Raw genomic sequence first — 14,160 nt, forward strand, 5'->3', positions numbered from 1 at the left:
CAAATTGCTGCGCCGGGCAACTCCCTTGGCATGCTATCTCCAGGTCTCCAGCCGCATCTCCATTTCATTGTCATTGATAGTCCACCACTTTCACAATTGTACATTCACATGCCTGTAGATCAGCTCTGCATTCTTTATTTATCCGCTACATATTCTTTCTCCTATCGCTCTTTTGCTCCGCTTAGCTTCACATCCCGCATTCACCATGGAGCAGTCTAGCGAGCCCAACAACGCCGCTATGTATTCGCGCAGACGACGCAGCTCCCTAGGAACATCGCAGATCTTTGAAAACATTATATCCGCATCGAATTGTATGCTTCGTCTTTCACTACCTAACCTTCAATCACTGACTATCTCCAGTCGATAAGGATGAGGTAGACCGACTCCGCAAGCGTTTCATGAAGCTCGACAAGGTGCGCTTCCCTAGTCAAAAAATAGCCCATCTGACTAGCTGACCTAGGCTATAGGATAACTCCGGCACAATCGATCGCGATGAATTTCTTTCCCTCCCACAAGTATCATCCAACCCACTTGCCACACGGTGCGCCTTCCTCCCCTCCGGCCCCAACCCAGCCAACCCAAGCTAACAAGCCGCCCTCATTCAGAATGATTGCAATCTTCGACGAAGACGGCGGCGGCGACGTCGACTTCCAAGAATTCGTTTCGGGTCTGTCGGCATTCAGCTCAAAGGGCAACAAGGAAGAGAAGCTGCGGTTCGCATTCAAAGTGTACGACATTGATCGCGACGGATTCATCTCGAACGGCGAGCTGTTCATCGTGCTGAAGATGATGGTCGGCAATAACTTGAAGGATGTACAGCTGCAACAGATTGTCGACAAGACGATCATGGAGGCGGATAAGGATCGCGATGGCAAGATCAGCTTCGAGGAGTTTACGGATATGGTTGAGAATACGGATGTTAGTTTGAGTATGACGTTGAGTATGTTCCCCTTTCCCAGCAACTGTCTTCTTATTGACGGCTCGGTGCTAATCTGATTTGCTGTAGGCCAAATCTAATCTTCTAGCGTGACTGCAACTTGGATGGACATGAAACTATGGAGATGGACATCGCTACCGCTTACTCCACTACGCTTGATCTGCTTGAATAGCACCCGCCTCGAAAGGAAACTGGAAACTCGCTAAACCGACTGACTAGAGGCGCCTATCTAGCCGGTTGGATGGATGGACTAACCCATTGATGGATATGATGACCAACCCTCTTATGAAATGATTGTGACGACGAAACCAACCCTACGTGCGGCGCACCTGTTTGTCCTCGCTGGAACTCCGAGTTCAACTGGAGCTGGCGGCACCATAGGTACTGTTACTCTGCTGCTTCCTACAATACCTACCCCCCTATCTGCTTTATCATCATCAGTACTAGCTAGGGTTCACTTGGATGAAATGGCACATGAAATGACTCGAATTTGGATTCGCACGGGAATTGTTAGGAATCGACCAGGGCTAGGTAGATAGTAGGTACTGGTACTCTACTTTGCAAAATAAGCTTGTCTTTATTGGCATCAGAGTCCAGCGCAATTGAGACATGGCCCTTCTACCTCGAAGAGTTAAGGTACGACTAGAATATCGGTGATTAAGTACTACTAGTAGTGCAGCAGACCCAGCAGGCAATATGGACATACTCCACGATTAGCTCGGCTGAGATTTGAGAGATGACATTGTCGCTTTGGACATGTACGGAGCATCTAGGTATGTTAGGATATGCAGTTTCGTATCCATAGGTTAGAGGGATATATTCGTATATCATGGATACGCATGCAGTAAGCATCCCATCCAGTGGGTTCCCGTCGACTTGGGCACACGTGGGTTTAGTAGGCATGCACAACAACATCATACCACGTGAGTAATGTATACAGGTAATATTAAGGTCATGGGAATCTGGAGTATAGAGTACACTAAAAGTGATAAATGGGCTGAACTGGGGAATGAGTAGTACCTGATCTCCCCGACAAGACAGGAAGCAAGCCAACTCCACGCGCTGGTATCAATATCGCTCAAACCGTACCGCTCACACTAAAAATAAATGGCATTAGGATGCCTCAATGCAATAATGAAGTAATGTAACCAAGATCAAGACGGCATCCCTCAGTAGCGGCGTTGCCCATCCAAGCACCGCACTACAGCCTCAGTAGTGCGAAATGACCAAGGATTTGAATCCGTTTGACAACAAGGATAACAAAACAGGTCAAGGAAAAGGTATCATCAAGAATGAAATAGGAAATAAATGAAAGAAAAAAATGTCTATATTGCAGGAGATCACCCAAGACGCCGTCATTTCTCATATCGAAATCATTCATCTCCCTAGAACGACGGAGGCAAAAAAAACAGACGGTGATGTTTAGTGCATCTGCAGCGCGGATAGCGCTCAGAAGAAGGCGTGGAGTACGGAATATTTGATTCACTTCCGCAATGTCAAGTTCATGACGTCAAATGTGATCTGTTCTTCGGCTTCAGTGATGATCTCGAAGAATCCTTTGTCGTGGCACGCAAATGAGGCCAATTGGATAATACACTTGGGTGGGTTCATGAGGTGGGAGATTTCAGCTGGCAGCTGCCGACTTAGGGCTTCGCCATCGATTTCCGGACGTGTTGGGCTTCAGGCATAGCCAGCGTCAGGCGTCAGATGAAGGAAGAGGTAAATTAAAGTTGGAGAAGGTCGTATACTCCGTATAAAGTGGCGATTCGAAGAATTTGGGCATCAAAATTTCAGAAACAGAAATCCCTGCATCTATTAATCAATAGTGCATCCTGAAAGCTGACCATGGCCCAAGGGCTAATTTAGCCCCTGCCTTAGGGCCACCGCAAAAGAAATGACGCGGAAAGTGGCGCCGTCTGGGCACTGGACAGGTCGATCTGTACGGTATCGAGATTCGAGATCCGTGCATCTGATGCCTAAAACCTCACGTGTGCGTGGCGGGGCGAGTCCGAGTGAGCTCAGGTTGGTTTTCGATGAGATCCAAGCATTGGCCTAGGGCTATTCCAGCTTTCGGGTTAATTTCATTCCAAAGAATGACCGGCTTCGGCAGACCTACCAGACAGAATCTCTTCCTCCCAAATCCCCATCTGGTAATCCACCAGGCCATGCTGCTCCATCTGGTCACAAAGTTGTATCAATTGCTTACCCAGAGTATCCATGGCCTCAGTACTAAGAAGACTAGTCCGGGAGGATTGGCGCCCTGTCTGAAGCAATTCATGTGTCATGTCTTTCTGCTTCTGACACAGTGCAAGCCAGCAGATATTGAAATCATTCCACAACTTCAGTCGATCGGAGTGGAGCATCTGGTCATCGCGAAGAATTCCTATTATGCACGACGCACTATTAACTAATTATCCTGGCAGCCCCTGCTTCCAGGGCAGGAGGATGAGGGCAGCCCCAGCAGGGTGGATTGATCTTCGCATTGAGCAAAAGTCATCTGGACGCTAAAAGAGAAAACATACCAAGCTCCCGTGCACTAGCCACCAGCCACTCGGAGATATCTATCAATGATCGGCTAGCCTCTACCAATCGGCCGGCGCGCGTATGGTCGACCGTCCCTCGTAATGCTCGTTGAAATTGTCGATATGGTTCGGCTGAGGACAGAGGTTCTGACAAGGCCTGCGGCTGCTGCGACTGTGATAGCGGCTGCTGCTGTCCCGCCGCCCCCACGGTGGTCATATCCGCCATGGTTGCGGGAAAGGGCTGCGTTGCGCTCGAGCGTCCAATGGGCCCCGGCTGATTATATGTTGACAGAGAAAGCCCCGGTGGCAGGTAGGGTGTTGGGAGCCCAGCGCCTGACGGTTCATTGGGAGCAAAATACTGTGGAACTTGAAATTGACCGGAGAGTGAGTCCAGGGATGCAGACTGCCGTGACGAATATTGTGGCACGACCTCGTACGGGGTCTGCGTTGGGCCCTGCTGCCCGAGGTTGTATACTAGCTCGGGCTCGTATGAAGGGAAGGGTTGCTGGCGCTGCTGGTGGTCGCGCAACGTCGGCGGATACGGTTGCAATTCGTCCTCCTGCAACGCACCGCCCTGAAAAGTGCTGTCTGTGTATCCATAGTCCATGTACGCAGGCATTCGCGGTCTTCCAGCGGCCTGCGATGGGTCTCCACGTGTTGGTGGGAACCCAGCCTGTCTAAATCGATCTGCGGTACTGCCGGACGATCTGGAGGCAGAGCGACGGGACATGCCCGGTTGAGTCGCGTATTGGGCTTGCTGGTCATGCTGCTTCATGCGTTGGAAATCACCATCCATGCCCCCGAACGGACCCCTACACACTGGATCGAGGCCAAGGGTCCAATGCGTCGGGGGGGAGAGCGGAGGACTTGCGTAGGATTCCAGTTTGGCGGGAGTATTGGTGAACTCGGGCAACGCTGCGAACCACGTCCTCCGTCTTAGGGCTCCTCAGACGATTCGTCGTCTAGCTTGTTCCCGGGCGAGAGGCGTATGTGAGTGCCACCCAGTAGATCGCAAGCGCGCGTTAGTCTCACGCTTTCAACCCTGCACGCGGATTTGGTGCTACCACCGAGATGATCTAGATATCATTTTGCCCCAGTCAGCTTTGTTCTCGTCGGATCGTAGCGAGACGTACAATTGGTACTTCGGCGGATCAAATTACAGAAGCACGATAGACGCGAAATGAGTGACCAGATGCAATGGAAGTGCGCGATGGAGCCAGAGCGAGCAATAAATGGAAAGAAGAGCCGCAGAGCTTGTGACTCTGGTCCGGATGAAGCAGGACAGGAAATGGAGGTGAAAGAGGGAGAAGTCAATCTCAAAGTCTCTTCAAACGGGCTCTGTGTGATTAACGTCAGATGCAATGCACGATCTCGTCAGTCTGCTCCGGGGGTTTGCAGCCCAAACGTGCTTATTATTGGGGAACGGGGAGGGGCAACACAGGAGTAAAACTAAACGGGCAACAAGAACGATCGAGAACGGGGTTTCCGGCACGGACAAGAGCCTTACTTATATTGAGCAGAATGATGGGTGGGCGATCCTCAGGCAATTATTGAAAGTCTCCAGGACGAGGAGAGAACGAGGTGACGCTCTGGGGAGTGATGAGACGGCGACCCTGGCTACCATCACAAATCATAGCTCACTAATAGTGACATCGACCCAGGCCTCATTCTTCACGCCTTGTGGGGAGGAAGAGAAACATTAATTAACAGAAAAAGAAAAAAAAAAAAAAGGAGCTTTTGGCAGAGTGAGATGGAGCTGGAAGGGCCGAAGGTTGAGACTAGAGACTAGAGAGACCGGACTGGAAAAAGAAACAAACGCAAATCAAGCATGACATTTGTATAGATAGTTCTGTTCTGTTTTTCTCTATCACTGTTTCCCAATGGAGACAATGACCCCTTCTTTATCCCTTCGTAATCCTATTCTTGCAGTGTTGCCTGCATACAATTTCGCTCGCACTCTATCTGAATCCGTTCGTGCCATTTCCAGGCGACCATGACCACCGAGCACGAGCACACAACAAGCACGAGCACAAGAAGACAAGTCGAGTGGGTAGCTGGGCTTGCATTGCATAGCCCCGGAGCAGGTGCTATTCGGGCCCATCCAGTTCCCACTCAATATCGTCAGTAACCTGAATCGGGAGCAGCAGTGCTAGAGACGCACTACACCCAACTAAGTAGTAGCGATCTCCAACCAGCGGACCCGATAAAGTTGGTGACCAGCCCGCTGGGACGCCATTTCAACACTAAGATTATCACTCACAGCCAGTTAGTCACACGTCCCTTTGTTGGCTAGGAACCATTCCAAATCTCCGGAAATAATCGTTGATCAACTGGTTCCCCTCGCGAGTCGTAGCCCCATTTTCTCCCAAGAAGCCCGCTTACACCGTCCTCGATGATGGTTGACCCAGGTTGCCGGAATCTGACCTGTTACTCGAGGGTCCGGAGAAAATCGTCCGGCAACAATTGGGCACTCAATTGGAAACATCTTGCAAAAAAGCAACCATTGAAAACCGGACGGCGTAAAGTATATTTGCGACTTTATTTTCGACTATAGTTCTTACAATAATCTCCAGTCATCAACAGGGGCATCCGTCTGCCGTCGGATCGCCTTGGGCCTGCACGGGAAGAACCGCTGACAGCCTGACAGTGACAGCTGTTGCGCGGATCCTGGAGGATCAAACCCTGGGCCATTACTACCACGGTCAGTTCAAGAATATGACTTGCTTCCCCCAAAGTACGAAAATAAACAAGGGTTCCTGGAATAAAAAGAGAGCTGCGATGGGTCTGTGGGAGGTTCCGGCTTCGAAAACCACAAAGTTGCATGATCAACGCATGCAGTCCAGTCCAATAGACGCCTGTCACTCGTTCTTCATAGGCTCTGATTCGCCCAGGGGATTCTTCTTAACTTTTCTCGAGGCCCGAGAGCTCTGAACACTGGAAATAAGCCCGTCCGGAATCGAAATCGCAGGCGGTGGTCACGGCATTGGACCTATTGGTCATCCACTTCAGGGATCGCCTCCAAGTTCCAGGACTTCGGCCAGGGGTGGGTGTTACTGTTCGGTTGGCGCTGAAATTCGGAATTCTGGATCGTCAACTCGCCCGGGGCTGGACAATGCGGCGCGGATAGCTGTCGATCATCGCACGCTAGGGAGAACATGGACACGGACTTCGGCCCATGGTGGTGGTTCTAGTCTCAGACATGAATAGACTTTAGAAATTTGTAATTATCGCCACTGTGTAGAGCAAAGTGTTCTTCATCAGTAGCCGCAGATTTAACCAGAGGTTATAAACCAGACAAGAACGAGGGAAATTGCCTATCCTATTCCGAGTCCGTGTTGATCCTGCTCAGAAGTGAGGCAGGTAAGAACCGCCTCATGCTGTGTTGGAAATAGATAGTGAAGCGATTGGTCTCAATTCAGATCATCAACATGACGCGGCTGTCTCATCAAAATTGTTTGTATCGTTGCCCAGGAGGAAGCGATCCTTGACGGGCCATCAAACCCATGATCATGGTCTCGGTAAAGAGTAAGGTGTGCGGATGTAGACCTCGTGAGTTCGCGTACCTTCTGTCTGGAAGACTGTTGCGTCTCAATGCCAGTCACCTGATACTGACATCTCCTCGTTAGGTTGTCCCGTCGTCCTTCACATAACACTGTACAGTTCTCTGCTCAACTCCAACACGGCTCTACAAAGTACGTACTCTTGTCATAGTAGTCTTTACAGGCCATAGCTTTGCTTAGTGGCTGCCTTATTCCAAGACCCTGGTTCATTTTCTCTTCATCCTCTTCAATTGGTCCACCAACGCCGCCCTCGTGGCCGGAGGATGTGCCTTGAAGCCCACGGCTCCCTCCGTCCAATCGACTCCGTTCCGGTCCGGCCACCCCATGCTCTCAGTACATCGGACAGAAAGGTGGAGTCTTTCCATTGGCTAGGATGAGGGCACAAATTCTTGGAAGCTCCTCCTTACGTCCATTGGGCACTTTGAAGAAGGGGTGGTGATCATCAAGCATACATCTAACCGAAGCTTAGGAGGAACGTGCGGGAGTACATAGTACCCGGCTCCGAGTCCCTGGGGCCTGAGCCCCGGTGCGAGGCTATCTTAGGTTAAGTTCTAGAGCTTGGGCCATGGTCCATGCGTGTCGGAATGACTTGATACGGACTGAAGGTTTGAGGATAAGAAACCTTAATGCATCTATCCGCGCTCACATGGTTCGTTCCTCCACACCCTTTTCATTTGTCATGAACACCCTGCGAACTTGAAGATCATGATCTCCAGTGGCAGCCAATCCATCTTCCGATCTTTGAACGCCACGTTGGGAATAGCCGGTCCACCCTGAACTGGATATGGTTCTACCAACTTTGCCATGGGACTTTTTCTGCGGAGCGACACTAGTCCCCTTCCGCCGACCAGCGGTGTTCTGTTCCTCGAGAAAGATTGAGATCCGTTCACCAAAACTCGAACTTAGGTTGACGGGCAGTCGCCAGACACGTTCTCAGGGGGAAACGTTGACAACCAGGTGGAAATGACCACTGAGATCAAACGCGATGATTTCTTGTAATACAACAACTTCACTATACTTGGTTGATTTGATCAGACGAAAGAAACGCCAATAGTTACATGCGAGTTGCCGCGAACATGCAGTGTCGTTGTACCTTGGAACGATACCATGACACCAAATCGAGAGAAAATAGCAGATAACATGCCTTGCCGTGAGTAAAAATACAGTATGCGAAAGGAAAGAAGCAAGAAAGGGATATAAGCATGAGATCGTTCGCAAAGGTTCCTCATCGCTTGACCCATGTGGGGGACTTGCGCGCCTTGACGTGGCCAGGCTTCTTTCTTTCCACACGACGAGCATCCACCGTAATAACGCCAGCTGGACCGCAAGGGAGTATGTTAGCATAAACTCGTCTCGACCGAAAAGAATTTCCACGACTAACTGGCAATACGTACCCCTTCGTAAGATTGGCTTCAATGCAGGCTCGTGTACCATCAATGCTCGACCAAGCGCCAAAGCAACGGCCTCTGCCTGTCCGGTTGTGCCTCCACCATTAACTTTAGCCCATACGTTATACTTGTCGAGCCGGTTTGACGACCGTAGCGCCCAAGTCGCGCTCTCCCGGTCATGTACCCGGGGGAACGCCTCGACCAAGCTCTTTTCGTTGATAAGAACCTCTCCATCTCCTTCCACTAGATATACAACTGCCGAAGATGACTTTCGCGTTCCTTTCCCACGAGCACGGCCAAGTTCGTCGACCGTGGGTGATGCTATTTGGAGGCCGTATGGATTGCCCGGACGAAGAAATTGCTCCAACGTGAGACGAACCTCTTGGGGGCTTATACTGGGGTCGATTCGATTGAGGCGCTGCAGAACCTTGAGGAGACCCTTGTACTTCTTCGTCGGGACCGTCTCGCCAACGAATTCTCGGAATGCCGGTAGCTTCAACCAAGCCATCCTGGGTGCATCGCCTGCGGCTACAGTCGGCAGTGACGCATACTTTGCCAGGATACTCTCGAGCTTCAATAGGTGGTCAAAAAACTTTGGCGTGCCGGTGAAGTAGGATGGTGATGCGGGAATGATTCGGGCGGGTCGGTTCTCAAGACTTCTGAAGTCGATTTCCGGGGCTGCGGGATGAGCTTCAGTCGCGTAGCCACGCTGAATACCATGGAGTTGCGTGCGCGTCGACAAAATAGTTCGGGGAGCGAGGTGTGGAGGAGCTGCTGAGCGTTGGGAGAGACTCGCTCGAAGGTAGGTTGCTGAACGGACAGACTGCATGGCGTGAGCCACGCCGGTAGGGTTTTTCCAACCCATTATGAGCCAGACCTGCTGTCAAAGACCTCAATCTCAGGTCAAGGACAGGAATCCGACGGAGAGGGTGGGGGTTGGCTGGGCTTCGCTGTCTGATGCTTCCGGTCTTAGGCAAACCTGAGGTTTTTCGATGTTGACCCACGTGATTCGATCAAACGTTCCTCCGGCGCCGAAACTCCGTCTGATTCGCACAAAATTATTTCATCCGCTGGAGACTTGACACTTCCCCTCCTTCTTTTCTCTCCTTTCTTTCTTCTCCTCCATCCCTTCCCTTCCTCCTCTATACCCTCAAAATGTCTTTCGGCAAGCTCTACGGTCGTCGCGTACGTTATCTCTTTCGCTTGATTCAGACGCTCATCGCAGTGTCTGAATTTTTCCCCTGGAAAAACAGCTGGAAGCTAACAGCATTGATAGGAGAACACTCGCACCATCTCCATCCTCGTTGCTGCTAAGCACAACGACCTCGACATCGAGCTCGTTGAGACCGAGGCCAACCCCGCTGCCGACTTCAACAAGTCTGATGCTTACCTCAAGCTTCAGCCTCTGGGCAAGATCCCCGCTTTCGAGGGTGCCAACGGCTTCACTCTCTCTGAGGTTATCGCCATCGCTGTCTACGGTACGTACAGACAATTTTGCAAAATTTGCAATCTGCCAAAGCCCATTTCCGTTTATATGATGAGCAATTTCATTATTAGTTATCCCTGTCAGAACTATACTGTTGATAACATACACCTCTGAATTTTTTTTGGTTACCCCGCCTTTGGGCGGATATCTTTGGTCTGAGTCACCAGACTTTGCGATCACTCGTTTTGATGTGACAATTGATACTGACTATCGTCAAGTGACCTCCCAGAACGAGAAGACCACTCTTCTCGGCAAGACCAAGCAGGACTATGCTTCCATCCTCCGCTGGTTGTCATTCGCCAACTCCGAGCTCCTCGCCAGCTTCGGCTCCTGGTTCCGCCCCCTTCTGGGTCTGGACCCCTACAACAAGAAGAACGTCGATGAGGCATCCAAGGCTGCCCTGAAGAAGCTCAGCGTTCTCAACACCCACCTCACTGCCAACACCTACCTCGTCGGCGAGCGCATCACCCTTGCTGATCTCTTCACTGCCTCTCTCCTCACCCGCGCCTTCGCCACCGTCATTGACAAGAAGGTCCGCTCTGACTACCCCGCCGTTACCCGGTGGTACCAGACCATCATCGCTCAGCCCGCCTTCAAGGCTGTTGTCGAGAACCCCGTCCTCGTCGACGAGGCCATCAAGTACACTCCCCCCAAGAAGGAGGAGAAGCCCAAGAAGGAGGCTGTTCCCGCCGCTGCTGCCCCCGCTGAGGAGGAGAAGCCCGCTGAGAAGAAGCCCAAGCACCCTCTTGAGGCTCTTGGCAAGCCTACTCTCATCCTTGACGACTGGAAGCGCACATACTCCAACGAGGATGTCCGCACTGCTGCCATGCCCTGGTTCTGGCAGAACTACAAGCCCGAGGAGTACTCTCTCTGGAAGGTTAACTACAAGTACAACGACGAGCTCAAGCTCACCTTCATGGCCAACAACCTGATTGGTAAGCCCTAATCTGTCTCTATCGTGATTCTCTTAAATTACTTACTGGATTTGCAGGTGGTTTCCACGCCCGTCTCGAGGCTTCCCGCAAGTACCTCTTCGGTTGCCAGGGTGTCTACGGCGAGAACTACGCCTGTGTCAACCAGGGTGTCTTCCTTGTCCGCGGCCAGGAGGCTCTCCCCGCTTTCGACGTCGCTCCTGACTACGAGAGCTACAACTTCGAGAAGCTCGACCACACCTCCGAGGCTGACCGCAAGTACGTCGAGGACATCTGGGCCTGGGATGCCCCTGTCCTTGTCGACGGCAAGGAGCTCCACAACGTTGACGGCCACGTCTTCAAATAAACGAATTAGATGCCATAGTTACTGACTCATGATGATGATACCTAAAACACTATGACACTTTCTTTGTTGTTCAAGCTTTTTATCTGTGCCATAAATATCTCTTTCTAAAAGTATCTAACATCGAGAAGGGAAATATATACCCCCGTCAGATGGAATCGCTTCCAATCGCGCCCGTCATGTCTACGCGTCTACGCCTCCACGATGCAATGGTTTATGTCTAGTCAGAGAATGAAAGGAATATTCAAGTCTACTACATGTTTCTGTCTCGATCATTGGAGATCACCAGCCCTGTAACAGAGTTGTGCATATAGCTTGTCCGTATCGGACTTGGTCCTAAGCGTCCGATATATATTTCTTAGGCATGGTCTCACATATGAACCCAACCCACTTTTAATATTATAAATAGGTGTAACGACAGTCAATAATATGAATAAACCTATTTAGGTAATTATAGGAGACAGTTGAAACGTAAATGCTTTTAGGGTATCCAATGCTAAAAGATTAACCTGCCTACTTATTCACTCCCACAAATTCTCGATAATGCAATACACAAGAGAACTAACTTCTGGGACCACTCAAACTTGAGATATATGCACGCAGCAGCAAAATACCCAAGTATAACCCACAAAGAAGAAAAGAAGATAAATCCAAATAGAAGGTGCCTTAGATCTTTCTCAACGATTCCTCCAACCGATCAAGAAGCGTATTTCCCGACTGTACAGATGATGCCGAAGACGGCGACCTTTGCCTCTGCGGTTCAGAACTTGATTCCCCGGCGACTAGATCTTGATTCTGATGCTCAATATCGGACTGGATGGGCTGGGAATCCGCAATATCCTGTTGCTGTGCCGGTGCCGAGACTGTCGCAGCGGATGCGCCTGCTTTAGCCGCAAGACCAGCGGCCTGACGAGCGGCCTTCTTCTCCTGTTTGCGTAGTTTGCGGTTCTGTTTGCGAATCTCGCCTGGCTCGGTGCCTGCTTCTGCGTGTAACTTAGCTAGAGCTTCTCTAGCTAGACTGTTGGCACTGGGCAAACGTGTAGGGTCGGGGTTGCCAGGTATCTGAACCGGCCCTAGGTCAAGATCAAGGATCCTCGTTTCGGGATCTGTAGAAGACCACTCGTGAAGCTTTTTGCTGACGTCGTCGCATTTTGAGAGGATCTCAAGGCGCTGAAGAACTTTAGGGAAGATGGACGACTCATCAAGGTTGGGGTCGTTGGTGAATTCCGGGATCTCAATGAGGTTGTACGGTTCGCTAAGGGCTTTGAGTTTGCTGTCGTCGATGAGAATAGTGTTTGTTTGGTCCCAGCGTGAGGCCTGCTCCGCCGCCTTCTTGGTTTCGTTCCTTGGATATGATGCTTGGATTTTTTTGCTGGACCAGACTGTTTCTAAGGTCTTGTAGACCTGGATCTTGGAGTTGTATTCCGCCGCCGAAAGGCCGAGTTTGTCACGGCCCCATTCTGCGACGAGTTTCTTGCGGTTGGGCTTCGGGAATAGCTTCTGGCAGACTGCGTCTACTGTAGGTGGCTGTGAGCTGGACCAAATCATGACCTTGTATTGCTCAACCAAGGTCTCCAGGAAATGATCAAGGCCGACTCTCCGAGAGAAAGTAGGTGGAAACTTTTTCGTTTTCCGGTATATCAATGTGCCATTGAGGTCAAGAATCACAAGTAACGGCTGAGAAGACGATAATTCCTGAGGCCGCAGAGCTGCTTGATCAAGGTACTTTTTCGTTGCCGATGGAGGTCGAGGGGCTTTGAAAGCCTGATGGCGAAGCTTCTCCGGGACCGAACTCTTTGAGTCTTGACTCGAGGGAGCAGCTGCGTTGTAGCCAGTTGAACTAGTTGCGCCTACCTGACCAACTGCATTGAAGGTATTGTTTACTCCTGCCCAGCCCTGGCCCTGCTGCGAGTCAAAGTTCATGAAGGCGGGAGACGGTAAGAAAGGTGGCATGGTCAAGAACGGATTCACAGCCCCGAGCATAGGAAAGAGTGCAGGGTTCGGTAGAGACGGGTCTAATGATAGAAAGAATTGCGACTGCAACTGATTTGGCGTGCTGGAAGGAAGGAAAGGCTGCTGGGACGAAGGATCCATGGGCATTGGAAAGCCACCGAACATGGGAGACAGGTTCACCATCGAGAAGTCCGTTAGGCCATTGTTTGTAGGGAACAGCATTGGGCCATTGTTCTGCGTTTGAGGCGGCTGTATCGAAGGCGGTTCGCGCCGCGGAGAGAATGACCTCCCTGAATGCCCATCATGAAAATTCGTCGCCCCATCCGAACGTTCTCTGCGCTTCCTCTGGTGTCGCCACGAAGGACCTCTTGGGCTTGCCTGAGTTTCATGCGCAATATCCTTTTCTTGCGGTGCCGCATTTTGAGCATCGCGATAAGAAACTTTCGCATTCCACCGGCCGTTGTACGGCCTCCAACCAGGCCTAGGGCCGGGGCTTATTTGACCATTTTGCGGTCTCTGACTTGACGTTTGTGGCACGGCATTTGATGGAGCGTGCCTCGGCGGCTGCGGTTTCATTGCGGACAGTATCGGATATCTATCGGTGCTAGCGTGGGCGGCATGGATTTTCGCAACTGACAATGAATGTGTTCTATGTCGTAACAATAAGCGATGACTGGTGAGCGTTCTGGAGAGCTGCGAGAAGACAGTTAGCCGCCACCGACATGCGATTGTGGACGGGAGTATGCGCCTTATCGTATGCCCCACACCGGGACATTGGAACAGACGACTCGACGAGACTAGAAGAGAAAGGTTGGAGAAGAAAGAAACGAACGAGGTAATTATAGACCTAGATGAGCAAGCCAAAAAAAGATCAAAGGCGCCAAAAAGAATGCAAGATAGGCAGTTGAGGAGCAATGAGGAGATCGGGCGCTTGGTGTCAATCAAAATCTAGATCAAGACCGACGGCGAGGCCGCACTGACCGCCTAAACATTCTGGCAGAATTAATTGTGTTTTTTGCATCGCGACCTCACCGCCATG

At 50.9% G+C, this 14,160-nt stretch overlaps 6 protein-coding genes across 6 annotated transcripts; 3 read left to right on the forward strand and 3 right to left on the reverse strand.

Moving 5' to 3' along the window:
- Window positions 1-41: 41 nt before the first annotated feature.
- On the forward strand, window positions 42-1,122 carry cnaB (calcineurin regulatory subunit B). The gene is made up of 5 exons (XM_073754509.1): window positions 42-311; window positions 361-413; window positions 468-541; window positions 606-940; window positions 1,007-1,122. The coding sequence occupies exons 1-5, from the start codon at window positions 206-208 to the stop codon at window positions 1,015-1,017; spliced, it is 579 nt and encodes a 192-aa protein (XP_073613294.1). The 5' UTR covers window positions 42-205; the 3' UTR covers window positions 1,018-1,122.
- On the forward strand, window positions 1,039-1,535 carry BDV17DRAFT_152560 (uncharacterized protein). Its single transcript, XM_073754510.1, has one exon. The coding sequence runs from the start codon at window positions 1,228-1,230 to the stop codon at window positions 1,474-1,476; it is 249 nt and encodes an 82-aa protein (XP_073613295.1). The 5' UTR covers window positions 1,039-1,227; the 3' UTR covers window positions 1,477-1,535.
- Window positions 1,536-2,921: 1,386 nt separating this feature from the next.
- BDV17DRAFT_293455 (uncharacterized protein) lies at window positions 2,922-4,255 on the reverse strand (the record flags this gene model as incomplete). The annotated part of the gene is made up of 3 exons (XM_073762618.1): window positions 2,922-3,004; window positions 3,054-3,320; window positions 3,460-4,255. The coding sequence occupies 3 exons, from the start codon at window positions 4,253-4,255 to the stop codon at window positions 2,922-2,924; spliced, it is 1,146 nt and encodes a 381-aa protein (XP_073613296.1).
- Window positions 4,256-8,244: 3,989 nt separating this feature from the next.
- BDV17DRAFT_293456 (mitochondrial 37S ribosomal protein uS9m) lies at window positions 8,245-9,272 on the reverse strand (the record flags this gene model as incomplete). The annotated part of the gene is made up of 2 exons (XM_073762619.1): window positions 8,245-8,336; window positions 8,414-9,272. The coding sequence occupies 2 exons, from the start codon at window positions 9,270-9,272 to the stop codon at window positions 8,245-8,247; spliced, it is 951 nt and encodes a 316-aa protein (XP_073613297.1).
- Window positions 9,273-9,372: 100 nt separating this feature from the next.
- BDV17DRAFT_269279 (putative translation elongation factor eEF-1 subunit gamma) lies at window positions 9,373-11,619 on the forward strand. Its single transcript, XM_073758562.1, has 4 exons — window positions 9,373-9,592; window positions 9,684-9,885; window positions 10,112-10,828; window positions 10,885-11,619. The coding sequence occupies exons 1-4, from the start codon at window positions 9,563-9,565 to the stop codon at window positions 11,169-11,171; spliced, it is 1,236 nt and encodes a 411-aa protein (XP_073613298.1). The 5' UTR covers window positions 9,373-9,562; the 3' UTR covers window positions 11,172-11,619.
- A 4-nt stretch (window positions 11,620-11,623) lies between these two features.
- Window positions 11,624-14,031, reverse strand: BDV17DRAFT_269283 (NIF domain protein). Its single transcript, XM_073758563.1, has one exon. It carries the CDS (start codon window positions 13,695-13,697, stop codon window positions 11,835-11,837), a length of 1,863 nt encoding a protein of 620 aa, XP_073613299.1. The 5' UTR covers window positions 13,698-14,031; the 3' UTR covers window positions 11,624-11,834.
- Window positions 14,032-14,160: the final 129 nt, after the last annotated feature.

This window comes from Aspergillus undulatus (genome assembly GCF_047715775.1).
Source record: "Aspergillus undulatus strain CBS 261.88 unplaced genomic scaffold BDV17scaffold_42, whole genome shotgun sequence".
Lineage (NCBI taxonomy): Eukaryota > Fungi > Ascomycota > Eurotiomycetes > Eurotiales > Aspergillaceae > Aspergillus > Aspergillus undulatus.